Source organism: Pseudophryne corroboree, chromosome 1, assembly GCF_028390025.1.
Source record: "Pseudophryne corroboree isolate aPseCor3 chromosome 1, aPseCor3.hap2, whole genome shotgun sequence".
In the NCBI taxonomy this organism is placed as follows: Eukaryota; Metazoa; Chordata; class Amphibia; order Anura; family Myobatrachidae; genus Pseudophryne; species Pseudophryne corroboree.
In genome coordinates, this window is record NC_086444.1 from 136,648,123 (window position 1) to 136,667,287 (window position 19,165).

At 48.1% G+C, this 19,165-nt stretch overlaps 1 protein-coding gene across 2 annotated transcripts in view; it reads left to right on the forward strand.

Moving 5' to 3' along the window:
- Nucleotides 1–19,165, forward strand: part of CWC27 (CWC27 spliceosome associated cyclophilin) — a 643,952-nt gene that overhangs the window by 114,364 nt on the left and 510,423 nt on the right. For both annotated transcript variants that reach the window (XM_063963134.1, XM_063963139.1), the window contains exons 5-6: nt 4,874–4,969; nt 19,062–19,165. In XM_063963134.1, the coding sequence (XP_063819204.1) occupies nt 4,874–4,969; nt 19,062–19,165 (200 nt within the window). The remainder of the gene's footprint in view (nt 1–4,873; nt 4,970–19,061) is intronic.

The following is a 19,165-nucleotide window of genomic DNA, read 5'->3' on the forward strand; positions in this document are numbered from 1 at the left end:
TGAACCCAAGTACCACATAAAAGGGGTTTTATTTTTGGGGAGAAAAAGCAGCCAGTGTTTTGTTCCCCCATCAGATGAGTGAATGAAGTGTGTAAAGAAGCGTGGGTTCCCCCGATAAGAAACTGGTAATTTCTAAAAAGTTACTGATGGCGTACCCTTTCCCGCCAGAGGATAGGTCACGTTGGGAGATATCCCCTAGGGTGGATAAGGCGCTTACACGTTTGTCAAAAAAGGTGGCTCTGCCGTCTTAGGATACGGCCACCTTAAAGGAGCCTGCTGATAAAAAGCAGGAGGCTATCCTGAAGTCTGTATATACACACTCAGGTACTATACTGAGACCTGCAATTGCCTCAGCATAAATAGTGCTGCTGCAGCGGGGTCTGATACCCTGTCAGATAATATTAATACCCTAGACAGGGATAATATTTTGCTAACATAAAGCATATTAAAGACGTCGTCTTATATGAAGGATGCACAGAGGGATATTTGCCGGCTGGCATCCAGAATTAATGCAATGTCCATTCTGCCAGGAGGGTATTAGAGACCCGGCAGTGGACAGGTGATGCTGCCTTTAAAAGGCACATGGAGATTCTGCCTTATAAGGGTGAGGAATTGTTTGGGGATGGTCTCTGGGACCTCGTATCCACAGCAACAGCTGGGAAGAAATTTTTTTACCTCAGGTTTCCTCACAGCCTAAGAAAGCACCGTATTTTCAGGTACAGTCCTTTCGGCTTCAGAAAAGCAAGCGGGTCAAAGGCGCTTCCTTTCTGCACAGAGACAAGGGAAGAAGGAAAAAGCTGCACCAGACAGCCTGTTCCCAGGATCAAAAATCTTCCCCCGCTTCCTCTGAGTCCACCGCATGACGCTGGGGCTCCACAGGTGGAGACAGGTGCGGTGGGGGCGCGTCTCGGGAACTTCAGGGACCAGTGGGCTTGCCCACAGGTGGATCCCTAGGGTCTGCAAGTAGTATCACAGGGATACAGGCTGGAGTTCGAGGCGACTCCCCCTCGCTGTTACCTCACATCAGCCTTGCCTGCTGCCCTCGGAGAAAGGTAGTACTGGCGGCAATTCACAAGCTGTACTTCCAGCAGGTGAAATCAAGGTACCCCTCCTTCAAGGGGTTACTATTCCAAAATGTTGTGGTACCGAAACCAGACGGTTCGGTGAGACCCATTCTAAAATTGAAATCCTTGAACACTTATAAACGAAGGTTCAAGTTCAAAATGGAATCGCTTAGGGCGATTAGTGCAAGCCTGGAGAATTTCAGGGTATCGCTGGACATCAAGGATGCTTACCTGCATGTCCCTATTTACCCTCTTCACCAGGAGTACCTCAAAATTGTGGTACAGGATTGTCATTACCAATTCCCGACGTTGCCGTTGGTCTGTCCCCGGCACCGAGGGTATTTACCAAGGTAATGGCCGAAGTACTTATCCCGTACTTGGACGATCTCCTTATAAAGGCGAGGTCCAGGGAGCAGTTGTTTGTCGGAATAGCACTATCTCGGGAAGTGCTACAACAGCACGGCTGGATTCTGAATATTCCAAAGTCGCAGCTGGTTTCTACGACGCGTCTACTGTTCCTGGGTATGGTTCTGGACACAGAACAGGATAAAAAGGGTTTCTCCCGGAGGAGAAGTCCAAGGAGTTGGCGTCTCTAGACAGAGACCTCCTAATACAAATACAGGTGTCGGTGCATCAATGCACGCGAGCCCTGGGAAAGATGGTAGCTTCTTACGAAGAAATTCCATTCGCCAGGTCCCATGCAAGGATCTTCCAGTGGGATCTGTTGGACAAGTGGTCCGGGTCGCATCTTCAGATGCATCGGCGGATAACCCTGTCTCCAAGGGCCAGGGTGTCGCTGTGGTGGTGGCTGCAGAGTGCTCATCTTCTAGGGGGCTGCAGATTCGGCATACAGGACTGGGTCCTGCTGACCACGGATGCCAGCCTTCGAGGCTGGGGGGCAGTCACACAGGGAAGAAACTTCCAAGGCCTATGTAAAAGTCAGGAGACTTCCCTACACATAAATGTTCTGGAACTAAGGGCCATTTACAATGCCCTAAGTCAGGCTAGACCCTGCTTCAACACCGGCCGGTGCTGATCCAGTCAGACAACATCATGGCGGTCGCTCATGTAAACCGACCGGGCGGCACAAGAAGCAGTATGGCGATGGCAGAAGCCACAAGGATTCTCCGATGGGCGGAAAATCATGTGTTAGCACTGTCAGCAGTGTTCATTCCTGGAGTGGACAACTGAGAAGCAGACTTTCTCAGCAGACACGACCTCCACCCGGGAGAGTGGGGACTTCATCCAGAAGTCTTCCAAATGATTGTACACCGTTGGGAAAGGCCACAGGTGGACATGATGGCCTGGGGAGCTATCTTCCTATCTTAAAGGAGCCTGCTGATAAAAAGCAGGAGGCTATCCTGAAGTCTGTATATACACACTCAGGTACTATACTGAGACCTGCAATTGCCTCAGCAATTGCAGGTCTCATGATGGCGTCCCGCCTCAACAAAAAGCTACAAAGATATTGCGCCAGGTCAAGGGACCCTCAGGCGATAGCTGTGGACGCTCTGGTAACACCGTGGGTGTACCAGTCGGTGTATGTGTTCCCTTCTCTGCCTCTCTTACCCAGGGTAATGAGAATAATAAGAAGGAGAGGAGTAAGAACTATACTCATTGTTCCGGATTGGCCAAGAAGAGCTTGGTACCCGGAACTCCAAGAGATGATCTCAGAGGACCCATGGCCTCTGCCGTTCAGACAGGTCCTGCTGCAGCAGGGGGCCTGTCTGTTCCAAGACGTACCGCGGCTGCGTTTGACGGCATGGCGGTTGAACGCCGGATCCTGAAGGAAAAGGGCATTCCGGAGGAAGTTATCCCTACGCTAATTAATGCTAGGAAAGAAGTGAACGCAAACCATTATCACCGCATATGGCGGAAATATGTTGCGTGCTGTGAGGCCAGGAAGGCCCCAAAGGAGGAATTTCAGCTAGGTCGATTTCTGCACTTCCTACAGTCAGAGGTGACTATGGGCCTAAAATTGGGTTCCATTAAGGTCCAGATTTTGGCTCTATCGATTTTCTTCCAAAATAGAACTGGCTTCACTGCCTGAAGTTCAGACTTTTGTTAAGGGAGTGCTGCATAGTCGGCCCCCGTTTGTGCCTCCAGTGGCACCGTGGGATCTCAACGTGGTGTTGGATTTCCTGAAGTCGCATTGGGTTGAGCCACTTAAATCCGGGGAGCTACAATACCTCACGTGGAATGTGGTCATGCTGTGGGCCTTGGCGTCGGCCAGGCGTGTATCAGAATTGGCGGCTTTGTCATGCAAAAGCCCTTATCTGTATTTTATATGGATAAGGCGGAATTGAGGACTCGTTCCCAAATTCCTTCCTAAGGTGGTATCAGTTTTTCATGTGAACCAACCTATTGTGGTGCCTGCGGCTACTTGGGACTTGGAGGATTCCAAGTTACTGGACGTAGTCAGGGCCCTAAGAAGTATATGTTTCCAGGACGGCTGGAGTCAGGAAAACTGACTCGCTATTTATCCTGTATGCACCCAACAAGCTGGGTGCTCCTGCTTCTAAGCAGACTATTGCTCGCTGGATCTGTAGCACGATTCAACTTGCACATTCTGCGGCTGGACTGCCGCACCCTAAATCTGTAAAAGCCCATTCCACGAGGAAGGTGGGCTCTTCTTGGGCGGCTGCCCGAGGGGTCTCGGCTCTACAACTTTGCCGAGCAGCTACTTGGTCGGGGTCAAACACTCTTGCAAGAGTCTACAAGTTTGACACCCTGGCTGAGGAGGACCTAGAGTTTGCCCATTCGGTGCTGCAGAGTCATCCGCACTCTCCCGCCCGTTTGGGAGCTTTGGTATAATCCCCATGGTCCTTACGGAGTCCCAGCATCCACTTAGGACGTTAGAGAAAATAAGAATTTACTCACCGGTAATTCTATTTCTCGTAGTCCGTAGTGGATGCTGGGCGCCCATCCCAAGTGCGGATTGTCTGCAATACTTGTATATAGTTATTGCCTAACTAAAGGGTTATTGTTGAGCCATCTGTTGAGAGGCTCAGTTGTTATCATACTGTTAACTGGGTATTGTATCACGAGTTATACGGTGTGATTGGTGTGGCTGGTATGAGTCTTACCCGGGATTCAAAATCCTTCCTTATTGTGTCAGCTCTTCCGGGCACAGTATCCTAACTGAGGTCTGGAGGAGGGTCTTAGTGGGAGGAGCCAGTGCACACCAGTAGTCTAAAGCTTTCTTTTAGTTGTGCCCAGTCTCCTGCGGAGCCGCTAATCACCATGGTCCTTACGGAGTCCCAGCATCCACTACGGACTACGAGAAATAGAATTACCGGTGAGTAAATTCTTATTTTCTTACTGTATAATGAATTGTGCATTTTATTCACATCATAGCCACATACAAAGTTCCTTACAGCGTACTAAGCAAAGTGTAGCACTCCAAACAGGTCTACAGCATTTGGAGCCATTTCAGGATTACGTGAAACCACCTGTAAATATAAACAATAGTTGTAGTCATGCAATTAACCTGTGTGAATGCACAGGTGCCTCATTATAGAGGATTGCTATGGAAACTGGTACAAAGATGGTGTTACCTGTGACAAATAAGATTCGAATTGGAATTGCTCTTGTGCAGTTCAGAAATTTGAAAGTAAACATCTGGGGGGTTGTTTTGTCCTGCATTGTCTTCCCCAGTACATCGTGTTTCCCGTCTGAATATTGGAAAAGGCAAAGTAGGAGACAGCAATACAGTATGTCCTTCTGCAGACCAGTGATGCTTGTGTTGTTCCTGTTGCCTTGGTTTCTGAGTGCTCCGCAGACTAAACTCTGTGCTCTCTGCCTTCCAGGTTACTGGAGACACCATATACAATATTTTAAGATTGACAGAAGTGGACATTGAAGATGAGAGGCCGACCAATCCACATAAAATAAAGACCAGCGAGGTACTTCCCATATTTATGTATATCATAACATTTATGTGTTGGCAATCTGTTTTATTATCTTCACATTTTCATTGCCCTATTTATTGCTTGTTATCATTATTATCTTTTTAAATATTGTGCTTAGAACATATAAGTATTAAGGTGGCCAAATTCACAGACAAGTTCTTAAATGTACAACTGTCCAATATGTAGAGAACATGTAGGGGGTGATGGCCCTACTCTCAGGAGCCTTTATTCTAGATGGGATGCAGAAGCCAGAGAATGAGGAGGAGAGGTGGCAGGCTTGAATGATGAGATGTGTTTTGGAGACATATAGGAGGCTGCATACAAATCTTAGTGCTGGGCCACACATAGCGGCCAAGCGGGTCCTGCTGAACAGGACCCGCTTGGCCGGGAGGGGGGGGGTTTGTGTTCAATCGGATCATGTTCTGCGGGATCCCAGTATTTCACAGTGTGGCACAGCCGTACTGTGTGAACACATACATTGAAATGTATGTGTTCACGTTGAAATCCCGCTGTCCTGCGGTCATATGCGGCAGCAGGACTGACGCACATGTGTGGGCGCCTGCGTAGGCGTTCATGTGCAGGCTCCTTCAGTTGGACCTGCTTGGCCGCTATGTGTGGCCCTAGGCTTACTGAGTTTGGCAGGATGTTCCTGAGGTTGGGGGCAGCTAAAGTTAATTGCTGAACGACCACATTGGCAATCCGTCTTCGTTCATAGAAATGATCATTGATAGTATTGCAATTAATCGCCTCTCACACTAATCACATTGATATATGTTAAAAGAGAGCACCATTAATTTATTTCCATTTAATCCATTTGGAGTACACTGTCAACTATGAAGCGTAGAAGCTGTATAGAAGCAAGAGCACTTAAAGTTTGTCACCAAAAGGACAGGCTCCTCCTCTGTATACTAGAGATGAGCGGGTTCGGTTTCTCTGAATCCGAACCCGCACGAACTTCATGTTTTTTTTCACGGGTCCGAGCGACTCGGATCTTCCCGCCTTGCTCGGTTAACCCGAGCGCGCCCGAACGTCATCATGACGCTGTCGGATTCTCGCGAGACTCGGATTCTATATAAGGAGCCGCGCGTCGCCGCCATTTTCACACGTGCATTGAGATTGATAGGGAGAGGACGTGGCTGGCGTCCTCTCCATTTAGATTAGAAGAGAGAGAGAGAGAGAGATTGACCTGATTTACTGGAGCTTAGGAGTACTGTAGAAGTGTAGAGAGTGCAGAGTTTACTAGTGACTGACCACAGTGACCACCAGACAGTGCAGTTTTATTTAATATATCCGTTCTCTGCCTGAAAAAAACGATACACACAGTGACTCAGTCACATACCATATCTGTGTGCACTGCTCAGCCCAGTGTGCTGCATCATCTATGTATATATATCTGACTGTGCTCAGCTCACACAGCTTATAATTGTGGGGGAGACTGGGGAGCACTGCAGTGCCAGTTATAGGTTATAGCAGGAGCCAGGAGTACATATTATATTAAAATTAAACAGTGCACACTTTTGCTGCAGGAGTGCCACTGCCAGTGTGACTGACCAGTGACCTGACCACACTGACCACCAGTATAGTTAGTAGTATACTATATTGTGTGATTGCCTGAAAAAGTTAAACACTCGTCGTGTGACTTCACTTGTGTGGTGTTTTTTTTTTTATTCTATAAAAAACTCATTCTGCTGACAGACAGTGTCCAGCAGGTCCGTCATTATATAATATATATACCTGTCCGGCTGCAGTAGTGATATATATATATTTTTTATATCATTATTTATCATCCAGTCGCAGCAGACACAGTACGGTAGTTCACGGCTGTAGCTACCTCTGTGTCGGCACTCGGCAGTCCGTCCATAATTGTATACCACCTATCCGAGGTTTTTTTTTCTTTCTTCTTTATACATACATACTACTACATCTCTTTATCAACCAGTCTATATTAGCAGCAGACACAGTACGGTAGTTCACGGCTGTAGCTACCTCTGTGTCGGCACTCGGCAGTCCGTCCATAATTGTATACCACCTACCCGTGGTTTTTTTTTCTTTCTTCTTTATACATACATACTACTACATCTCTTTATCAACCAGTCTATATTAGCAGCAGACACAGTACAGTACGGTAGTTCACGGCTGTAGCTACCTCTGTGTCGGCACTCGGCAGTCCGTCCATAATTGTATACCACCTACCCGTGGTTTTTTTTTCTTTTTTCTTTATACATACTACATCTCATTATCATCCAGTCTATATTAGCAGCAGACACAGTACAGTACGGTAGTCCACGGCTGTAGCTACCTCTGTGTCGGCACTCGGCAGTCCATCCATAATTGTATACCACCTACCCGTGGTTTTTTTTTCTTTCTTCTTTATACATACTACATCTCATTATCATCCAGTCTATATTAGCAGCAGACACAGTACAGTACGGTAGTCCACGGCTGTAGCTACCTCTGTGTCGGCACTCGGCAGTCCATCCATAATTGTATACCACCTAACCGTGGTTTTTTTTTCTTTCTTCTTTATACATACTACATCTCATTATCATCCAGTCTATATTAGCAGCAGACACAGTACAGTACGGTAGTCCACGGCTGTAGCTACCTCTGTGTCGGCACTCGGCAGTCCATCCATAATTGTATACCACCTACCCGTGGTTTTTTTTTCTTTCTTCTTTATACATACTACATCTCATTATCATCCAGTCTATATTAGCAGCAGACACAGTACAGTACGGTAGTCCACGGCTGTAGCTACCTCTGTGTCGGCACTCGGCAGTCCATCCATAATTGTATACCACCTACCCGTGGTTTTTTTTTCTTTCTTCTTTATACACACTACATCTCATTATCATCCAGTCTATATTAGCAGCAGACACAGTACAGTACGGTAGTCCACGGCTGTAGCTACCTCTGTGTCGGCACTCGGCAGTCCATCCATAATTGTATACTAGTATCCATCCATCTCCATTGTTTACCTGAGGTGCCTTTTAGTTGTGCCTATTAAAATATGGAGAACAAAAATGTTGAGGTTCCAAAATTAGGGAAAGATCAAGATCCACTTCCACCTCGTGCTGAAGCTGCTGCCACTAGTCATGGCCGAGACGATGAAATGCCAGCAACGTCGTCTGCCAAGGCCGATGCCCAATGTCATAGTACAGAGCATGTCAAATCCAAAACACCAAATATCAGTAAAAAAAGGACTCCAAAACCTAAAATAAAATTGTCGGAGGAGAAGCGTAAACTTGCCAATATGCCATTTACCACACGGAGTGGCAAGGAACGGCTGAGGCCCTGGCCTATGTTCATGGCTAGTGGTTCAGCTTCACATGAGGATGGAAGCACTCAGCCTCTCGCTAGAAAACGGAAAAGACTCAAGCTGGCAAAAGCACCGCAAAGAACTGTGCGTTCTTCGAAATCCCAAATCCACAAGTAGAGTCCAATTGTGTCGGTTGCGATGCCTGACCTTCCCAACACTGGACGTGAAGAGCATGCGCCTTCCACCATTTGCACGCCCCCTGCAAGTGCTGGAAGGAGCACCCGCAGTCCAGTTCCTGATAGTCAGATTGAAGATGTCAGTGTTGAAGTACACCAGGATGAGGAGGATATGGGTGTTGCTGGCGCTGGGGAGGAAATTGACCAGGAGGATTCTGATGGTGAGGTGGTTTGTTTAAGTCAGGCACCCGGGGAGACACCTGTTGTCCGTGGGAGGAATATGGCCGTTGACATGCCTGGTGAAAATACCAAAAAAATCAGCTCTTCGGTGTGGAGGTATTTCACCAGAAATGCGGACAACATTTGTCAAGCCGTGTGTTCCCTTTGTCAAGCTGTAATAAGTAGGGGTAAGGACGTTAACCACCTCGGAACATCCTCCCTTATACGTCACCTGCAGCGCATTCATAATAAGTCAGTGACAAGTTCAAAAACTTTGGGCGACAGCGGAAGCAGTCCACTGACCAGTAAATCCCTTCCTCTTGTAACCAAGCTCACGCAAACCACCCCACCAACTCCCTCAGTGTCAATTTCCTCCTTCCCCAGGAATGCCAATAGTCCTGCAGGCCATGTCACTGGCAATTCTGACGAGTCCTCTCCTGCCTGGGATTCCTCCGATGCATCCTTGCGTGTAACGCCTACTGCTGCTGGCGCTGCTGTTGTTGCTGCTGGGAGTCGATGGTCATCCCAGAGGGGAAGTCGTAAGCCCACTTGTACTACTTCCAGTAAGCAATTGACTGTCCAACAGTCCTTTGCGAGGAAGATGAAATATCACAGCAGTCATCCTGCTGCAAAGCGGATAACTGAGGCCTTGACAACTATGTTGGTGTTAGACGTGCGTCCGGTATCCGCCGTTAGTTCACAGGGAACTAGACAATTTATTGAGGCAGTGTGCCCCCGTTACCAAATACCATCTAGGTTCCACTTCTGTAGGCAGGCGATACCGAGAATGTACACGGACGTCAGAAAAAGACTCACCAGTGTCCTAAAAAATGCAGTTGTACCCAATGTCCACTTAACCACGGACATGTGGACAAGTGGAGCAGGGCAGGGTCAGGACTATATGACTGTGACAGCCCACTGGGTAGATGTATGGACTCCCGCCGCAAGAACAGCAGCGGCGGCACCAGTAGCAGCATCTCGCAAACGCCAACTCTTTCCTAGGCAGGCTACGCTTTGTATCACCGCTTTCCAGAATACGCACACAGCTAAAAACCTCTTACGGCAACTGAGGAAGATCATCGCAGAATGGCTTACCCCAATTGGACTCTCCTGTGGATTTGTGGCATCGGACAACGCCAGCAATATTGTGTGTGCATTAAATATGGGCAAATTCCAGCACGTCCCATGTTTTGCACATACCTTGAATTTGGTGGTGCAGAATTTTTTAAAAAACGACAGGGGCGTGCAAGAGATGCTGTCGGTGGCCAGAAGAATTGCGGGACACTTTCGGCGTACAGGCACCACGTACAGAAGGCTGGAGCACCACCAAAAACTACTGAACCTGCCCTGCCATCATCTGAAGCAAGAAGTGGTAACGAGGTGGAATTCAACCCTCTATATGCTTCAGAGGTTGGAGGAGCAGCAAAAGGCCATTCAAGCCTATACAATTGAGCACGATATAGGAGGTGGAATGCACCTGTCTCAAGCGCAGTGGAGAATGATTTCAACGTTGTGCAAGGTTCTGATGCCCTTTGAACTTGCCACACGTGAAGTCAGTTCAGACACTGCCAGCCTGAGTCAGGTCATTCCCCTCATCAGGCTTTTGCAGAAGAAGCTGGAGACATTGAAGGAGGAGCTAACACGGAGCGATTCCGCTAGGCATGTGGGACTTGTGGATGGAGCCCTTAATTCGCTTAACAAGGATTCACGGGTGGTCAATCTGTTGAAATCAGAGCACTACATTTTGGCCACCGTGCTCGATCCTAGATTTAAAGCCTACCTTGGATCTCTCTTTCCGGCAGACACAAGTCTGCTGGGGTTGGAAGACCTGCTGGTGAGAAAATTGTCAAGTCAAGCGGAACGCGACCTGTCAACATCTCCTCCTTCACATTCTCCCGCAACTGGGGGTGCGAGGAAAAGGCTCAGAATTCCGAGCCCACCCGCTGGCGGTGATGCAGGGCAGTCTGGAGCGACTGCTGATGCTGACATCTGGTCCGGACTGAAGGACCTGACAACGATTACGGACATGTCGTCTACTGTCACTGCATATGATTCTCTCAACATTGAAAGAATGGTGGAGGATTATATGAGTGACCGCATCCAAGTAGGCACGTCACACAGTCCGTACTTATACTGGCAGGAAAAAGAGGCAATTTGGAGGCCCTTGCACAAACTGGCTTTATTCTACCTAAGTTGCCCTCCCACAAGTGTGTACTCCGAAAGAGTGTTTAGTGCCGCCGCTCACCTTGTCAGCAATCGGCGTACGAGGTTACATCCAGAAAATGTGGAGAAGATGATGTTCATTAAAATGAATTATAATCAATTCCTCCGCGGAGACATTGACCAGCAGCAATTGCCTCCACAAAGTACACAGGGAGCTGAGATGGTGGATTCCAGTGGGGACGAATTGATAATCTGTGAGGAGGGGGATGTACACGGTGATATATCGGAGGATGATGATGAGGTGGACATCTTGCCTCTGTAGAGCCAGTTTGTGCAAGGAGAGATTAATTGCTTCTTTTTTGGGGGGGGGTCCAAACCAACCCGTCATATCAGTCACAGTCGTGTGGCAGACCCTGTCACTGAAATGATGGGTTGGTTAAAGTGTGCATGTCCTGTTTATACAACATAAGGGTGGGTGGGAGGGCCCAAGGACAATTCCATCTTGCACCTCTTTTTTCTTTTCTTTTTCTTTGCGTCATGTGCTGTTTGGGGAGGGTTTTTTGGAAGGGCCATCCTGCGTGACACTGCAGTGCCACTCCTAGATGGGCCCGGTGTTTGTGTCGGCCACTAGGGTCGCTTATCTTGCTCACACAGTCAGCTACCTCATTGCGCCTCTTTTTTTCTTTGCGTCATGTGCTGTTTGGGGAGGGTTTTTTGGAAGGGACATCCTGCGTGACACTGCAGTGCCACTCCTAGATGGGCCTGGTGTTTGTGTCGGCCACTAGGGTCGCTTATCTTACTCACACAGTCAGCTACCTCATTGCGCCTCTTTTTTTCTTTGCGTCATGTGCTGTTTGGGGAGGGTTTTTTGGAAGGGACATCCTGCGTGACACTGCAGTGCCACTCCTAGATGGGCCCGGTGTTTGTGTCGGCCACTAGGGTCGCTTATCTTGCTCACACAGTCAGCTACCTCATTGCGCCTCTTTTTTTCTTTGCGTCATGTGCTGTTTGGGGAGGGTTTTTTGGAAGGGACATCCTGCGTGACACTGCAGTGCCACTCCTAGATGGGCCCGGTGTTTGTGTCGGCCACTAGGGTCGCTTATCTTACTCACACAGCGACCTCGGTGCAAATTTTAGGACTAAAAATAATATTGTGAGGTGTGAGGTATTCAGAATAGACTGAAAATGAGTGGAAATTATGTTTTTTGAGGTTAATAATACATTGGGATCAAAATGACCCCCAAATTCTATGATTTAAGCTGTTTTTTAGGGTTTTTTGAAAAAAACACCCGAATCCAAAACACACCCGAATCCGACAAAAAAAATTCGGTGAGGTTTTGCCAAAACGCGGTCGAACCCAAAACACGGCCGCGGAACCGAACCCAAAACCAAAACACAAAACCCGAAAAATTTCCGGCGCTCATCTCTACTGTATACCATGGTAGCCTGCCAGGCCCTTCAGTTGAACCACGTGGTGGCATGCTGTTGTCCAGGACAACTGATCAGAGGTCTCTTTTCGTAGACACCATGTTGGTACCTTCAAACTTTAATGAGATTCACCTGTTCCCTGTAGTAGCAATGCTTCTGTGGGTGCTATAGAAGGTAGAAAGATAGAGTGAAGGAGCTTCAACATTTGAAGCCCAGATTAAATTGCTTAGGCTCCGCTACAGCCTTTATACTGCAGTCTTGCCATTGTCTTAACACAGAGTTCAACTTTGTATTTGGTGAGTAGATGTATTAGTTAGTAGTTTAAAGGTAAACTATCATATCACCAATTGTGTGTTTAAGTTTTCTTTCTAACGCTCTCCTCAACTAGCACTAGTATTATTCCTCTGTTGTAGACCCTTGTTCCCATGTATCCCCAGGCCACAGCTTCCAATCTGTAGAACGATCTAACCCAGAGGTTCCCAAACTGTGTGCCGTGGCTCCCTGGGGTGCCTCGGGACACTTGCAGGGGTGCCCTGGGTTGGTGGTCCAGGACCAATTCAAATTATTCATGGTCAATATAATAGGCAAAAACAGTGCTGGTGGCTGCCAGTCATAAAATATGTGGCCATACAGAAGCAAATCTTGTCCCTCACCACACAACTGACCCTAAGGGTGTGTACACACGGTGAGATCCTTGCTATGCCCGATTTTTACTTGCGATTTTCCTTGAACTCCCTGGAGCCCAGATTTTGACTAACTTTTCTTGAGATATGGACTATGGGTGCTTACGATTTTGGCTTATGTGAGATTTTGGCTTATGTGAGATGTCATTGACATGTGAGATGAACTAGATAGTACACCGATCTAGCAAGGATTGACTTGCCTGCACAGTCTTTCTTTTCTTGCGATGCCGACCTGGCGGGACCGCGCAACGGGATCGAATCGGGATCGAAAGGTGACTTTCACCTTGCGATCTGCACTAACTTTTCTTGCGATTTTGACTATATAGTCAAAATCGAAAGAAAATATCTCAATGTGTGTACACACCCTATGGATGACATATAAACGCGATCTACTTAATGTAATTTCTCTGACGTCCTAGTGGATGCTGGGGTATAGACGGGCTCCGCAGGAGACTGGGCACTCTTAAAGAAAGATTAGGTACTATATCTGGTGTGCACTGGCTCCTCCCTCTATGCCCCTCCTCCAGACCTCAGTTAGTATCTGTGCCCGGCCAGAGCTGGATGCACCCTAGGGGCTCTCCTGAGCTTCCTAGAAAAGAAAGTATTTGTTAGGTTTTTTATTTTCAGTGAGATCTGCTGGCAACAGACTCACTGCTACGAGGAACTGAGGGGAGAGAAGCGAACATACCTGCTTGCAGCTAGCTTGGGCTTCTAAGGCTACTGGACACCATTAGCTCCAGAGGGATCGAACACAGGCCCAGTCCTCGGTCGTCCGGTCCCGGAGCCGCGCCGCCGTCCCCCTTGCAGAGCCAGAAGAACGAAGAGAAGTTGAAAATCGGCGGCTGAAGACTCCGGTCTTCATTTAGGTAGCGCACAGCACTGCAGCTGTGCGCCATTGCTCCCTTAGCACACCACACACTCCGGTCACTGATGGGTGCAGGGCGCTGGGGGGGGGGGGGGGGTAGGGGCGCCCTGGGCAGCAATTAGATTACCTTACTTGGCGAAAAGCACATAATACAGTCTGATAAACTGTATATGTGCATTAACCCCCGCCATTAAAGTACATAAAAGGACAGAAGCCCGCCGCTGAGGGGGCCGGGCCTTCTTCCTCAGCACACCGGCGCCATTTTCTCTTCACAGCTCAGCTGGAAGGAAGCTCCCCAGGCTCTCCCCTGCAGTATCCTGGTACACAAAGGGTAAAAAAGAGAGGGGGGGCACATAAATTTAGGCGCAAAACTGTGTATATAAGCTGCTATAGAGGAAAAATCACTCAGTATAGTGTACATCCCTGTATTATATAGCGCTGTGGTGTGTGCTGGCATACTCTCTCTCTGTCTCTCCAAAGGGCCTGGTGGGGGAACTGTCTTCAAATAGAGCATCCCCTGTGTGTGTGGTGTGTCGGTACGCGTGTGTCGACATGTCTGAGGTAAAAGGCTCCTCTAAGGAGGTGATAGAGCGGATATGTGTGTGGGAGGGTGTCTCCGTCGACAACGCCGACACCTGTTTGGATATGTGTAAGTGCTGAGGTAAAATTATTGCACAAAAGGTTAGGGAACAGAAAGGAAATCTACCCTGGTCTGTCCCTAAGTCACAGAGTCCTTCAGAGTCTCTTTATGTTCACTATCCAAAATAACAAAGTATCGACACAGAGTTTAACTCCACTGTCGACTACGATAATGCAAAGTTACAGCCAAGAGGGCTAAAAGATATTCAATATATGATTATTGGAATAAAAGATGATTTGCATATCACTGATGACTCATCTGTCCCTGACACGAGAGTACACATGTTAAGGGGAAGAATGCTGAGGTAGATTTCCCTCCTCTCATGAGGAAAAAGAGCGGGAATCTCCAGACAAGAGACGGCAGCTTCCCACAAGAGAATTCTCAGGCTGTATCCCTTCCCCACTAGGGCCAGGATGTGTTGAGAATCTTCCCCTTGGGTGTCCTGTTTGCACTAGCTATTCTCAGGGATCCTGCAGATAGTGTGCACATTCTAGTATACTACCCAGACCGGCGATTGTGTCGGCATGGGTTTATAGCGCTGTGGCAGCGTGGACAGGTACCTTATCAGCATAGATTGAGACCCTAGTATGCATATAAATATTTTAAGATGCTGTCTTAAGTGATAGATATATAATTATAAAGCATGCCCAAAGGGACATGAGTATACTGGGTCCTAGAGACAAAAGCTATGTCGATTTCTGCTTGACGTGTCCTGTAGAATATACATTGGACAGATGATGCCGACTTAAGAGGCATATGGGAGGCTGAGGATTGTGTGGAGAAAGGTTCTCGGGCCTGGTCTCCACAGCTATAGCTGGTAAATTCTGATATTTTGCCTTATATTCCTGCACAGCCTAGGAAAGCACGACATTATTAAATGCAGCTTTTCGAATTAAGAAACAAGAAAGTCTGAGGTGCGTCCTTTCTTGTCAGGGCCGGGGGCAGAGGAAAGAAGCTGTACAACACAGCTAGTCCCCAGGAACAGAAGTCCTCCCCGGCCTCTACAAAAATCCACCGCATGTCGCTTGGGCTCCACAGGCGGAGCTAGGCCCGGTGGGGACACGCCTTCGTAAGTTCAGCCACAAGTGGGTTCACTCCCTGTTAGATCCCTGGGCAATAGATATTGTATCGCAGAGATACAGGCTGGACTGTGAGAAGATGCCCCCTCACCGAGGACCCGGCGGGCTTCCCCCCAAGAGAGGGAGCCAGTGTTAACTGCAATTCGTAAATTGTATCTTCAACAGGTGGTGGTCAAGGGTCCCCTCCTTCAACAAGAGGGTGTTATTATTCGACCATGTTATAATCCCGAAACCAGACGGTTCGGTTAGACCCATATTGTATTAAAATCCCTGAACATATACCTGAAAAGGTTCAGGTTCAAGATGGAATCGCTAAGAGCGGTCATTGCAAGCCTGAAATGAATCGGGACATAAGGGATGCATACCTTCGTGTCCCCATTTATCCACCTCATCAGGCGTACCTCAGAATTGCGGTACGGGGTTGTCATTACCAATTTCACCAAGGTAATGGCGGATATGATGGTGCTCCTGCGGAAGCAAGGTGTCACTATTATCACATACTTGGATGATCTCCTCATAAAAGCGAGATCAAGAGAGCAGTTGCTGGACAGCGTATCACCTTCTCTGGAAGTGAAACTGCAACACGACTGGATTCTATATATTCCGAAGTCGCAGTTGGTTCCTACAGCTCATCTGCCTCGCCTAGGCATGATCCTAGACACAGACCAGAAGAGGGTTTATCTCCCGATAGAGAGAGCTCAGGAGCTTATGACACTGGTCAGGAATCCACTGAAAACAAAACAGGTGTCAGGGCATCACTGCACTCGAGTCCTGGGAAGGATGATGGCATCATACGAGGCCATCCCCTTCGGCTGGTTCCATGCAAGGACAATGGAACTTACTGGACAAGTGGTCCGGATCACATTTTCAGATGCATCGGTTAATCACCCTATCCCCCAGGGCCAGGGTGTCTCTCCTGTGGTGGCTGCGGAGTGCTCACCTTCTCGAGGGCCGCAGATTCGGCATTCAGGACTGGGTCCTGGTGACCACGGATGCAAGCCTCCGAGGGTGGGGGGCAGTTACACAGGGAAGAAAATTCCAAGGTTTGTGGTCAAGCCAACAGACTTGCCTTCACATCAATATCCTGGAACTAAGGGCCATATACAACGCCCTAAGTCAAGCGGAGTTCCTGCTTCGCGACCAACCGGTTCTGATCCAGTCAGACCGCAGGGGCTCATGTAAACCGCCAGGGCGGCACAAGGAGCAGGGTGGCGAGGGTAGAAGCCACCAGAATTCTTCGCTGGGCGGAGAATCAAGTAAGCGCACTGTCAGCAGTGTTCATTCCGGGAGTGGACACGACCTCCACCCGGGAAAGTGGTGACTTCATCAGGAAGTCTTCACGCAGTTTTGCAAATTGATGGAAACTGCCTCAGGTGGACTACATGGCGTCCCACCTCAATAAAAAGATAAAAAAGGTTTTACGCTGGGTCAAGGGACTCTCAGGCGATAGCTGTGGTCGCACTAGTAACACCGTGGGTGTTCCAGTCGGTCTATATATTCCCTCCTCTTCCTCTCAGACCCAAGGGCTGAGAATTGTAATAAACGGAGGAGTGTGAACAATATTCTTTGCTCCGGATTGGCCAAGAAGGACTCGGTACCCGGAACTGCAAGAAATGCTCTCAGAGGACCCATGGCCTCTGCCTCTCAGTCAGGACATGTTGCAACAGGGACCCTGTCTGATCCAAGACTTACCGCGGCTGCGTTGGACGGCATGGCGGTTGAACGCCGGATCCTAGCGGAAAAGGGCATTCCGGATGCAGTTATTCCTACGCTGATAAAGGCTAGGAAAGACAGTGACAGCAATACTTTTTCACTGTATATGGCGAAAATAGGTTGCTTGGTGTGTGGCTGGGAAGGCCCTACAGAGGAATTCCAGGGGGGTCGATTCCTGCACTTCCTACAGTCAGGAGTGACTATGGGCCTAAAATTAGGATCCATAAAGGCCAAGATTTCGGCCCTATCCCTTTTTCTCTCAAAAAGAACTGGCTTCACTGCCTGAAGTTCGGACGTTGTTACAGGGGTGCTGCATATTCAGCCCCTTTTGTGCCTCCAGTGGCACCTTGGGATCTTAACGTGTGTTGGATTCCTAAAATCCCACTGGTTTGAGCCACTTAAGACCGTGGAGCTAAAATATCTCACGTGGAAAGTGGTTATGCTTTTGGCCTTAGCTTGGACTAGGCGTGTGTCAGAATTGGCGGCTTTGTCATGTAAAAGCCCATATCTGATCTTCCATATGGAAAGGGCAGAATGGAGGACTCGTCCCTAATTTCTCCCTAAGGTGGTATCATCGTTTCATTTGAACCAACCTATTGTGGTGCCTGCGGCTACTAGGGACTTGGAGGATTCCAAGTTGCTGGACGTAGTCCGGGCCCTGAAACTTTATGTTTCCAGGACGGCTAGAGTCAGAAAAACTGACTCGCTATTTATCCTGCATGCACCCAACAAGCTGGGTGCTCCTGCTTCAAAGCAGACTTATGCTCGCTGGATCTGTAGCACGATTCAGCTTGCACATTCTGCGGCTGGACTGCCGCATCCTAAATTAGTAAAAGCCCATTCCACGAGGAAGGTGGGCTCTTCTTGGGCGGCTGCCCGAGGGGTCTCGGCTTTACAACTTTGCCGAGCTGCTACTTGGTCGGGTTCAAACACTTTTGCAAAATTCTACAAGTTTGATACCCTGGCTGAGGAGGACCTTGAGTTTGCTCATTCGGTGCTGCAGAGTCATCCGCACTCTCCCGCCCGTTTGGGAGCTTTGGTATAATCCCCATGGTCCTTACGGAGTACCCAGCATCCACTAGGACGTCAGAGAAAATAAGAATTTACTCACCGGTAATTCTATTTCTCGTAGTCCGTAGTGGATGCTGGGAGCCCGTCCCAAGTGCGGACTCTCTGCAATACATGTATATAGTTATTGCTTAACTAAAGGGTTATTGTATGAGCCATCTGTTGAGAGAGGCTCAGTTATTGTTCATACTGTTAACTGGGTATAGTTATCACGAGTTGTACGGTGTGATTGGTGTGGCTGGTATGAGTCTTAACCTGGATTCCAAATCCTTTCCTAGTAATGTCAGCTCTTCCGGGCACAGTTTCCCTAACTGAGGTCTGGAGGAGGGGCATAGAGGGAGGAGCCAGTGCACACCAGATATAGTACCTAATCTTTCTTTTAAGAGTGCCCAGTCTCCTGCGGAGCCCGTCTATACCCCATGGTCCTTACGGAGTACCCAGCATCCACTACGGACTACGAGAAATAGAATTACCGGTGAGTAAATTCTTATTATTTCTTTCTAAATTTCTCAATAAGAAATTTTTGGCCTAGTGGTGCTGTGAAAAAAATTCTGATATTCTAGGGCGCCGTGATTCAAAAAAGTTTGGAAACCACTGATCTAACCAATTGAATTCAGTCATTACCACCATTATATATTTTTCTCACAGATCACTTTAATAACTAACAGTCTGATGTTTCTTCTTAAAAGGCTTGCAGAAAATGTTGATGCTTATAAAACTCTATTTTGCTTACTCTTGGCTGTTACTGTTAAGAAATAAAAACCTGCTACACTGTATGTCTTTTCCCCTGCAGGTGCTGTTTAATCCCTTCGATGATATAGTTCCAAGAGTAATAAAACAGCTGAAAAACGACTCTCCGGAGGAAGAGACTAAGCTGCCAAAGGTGAAAGGCACAAA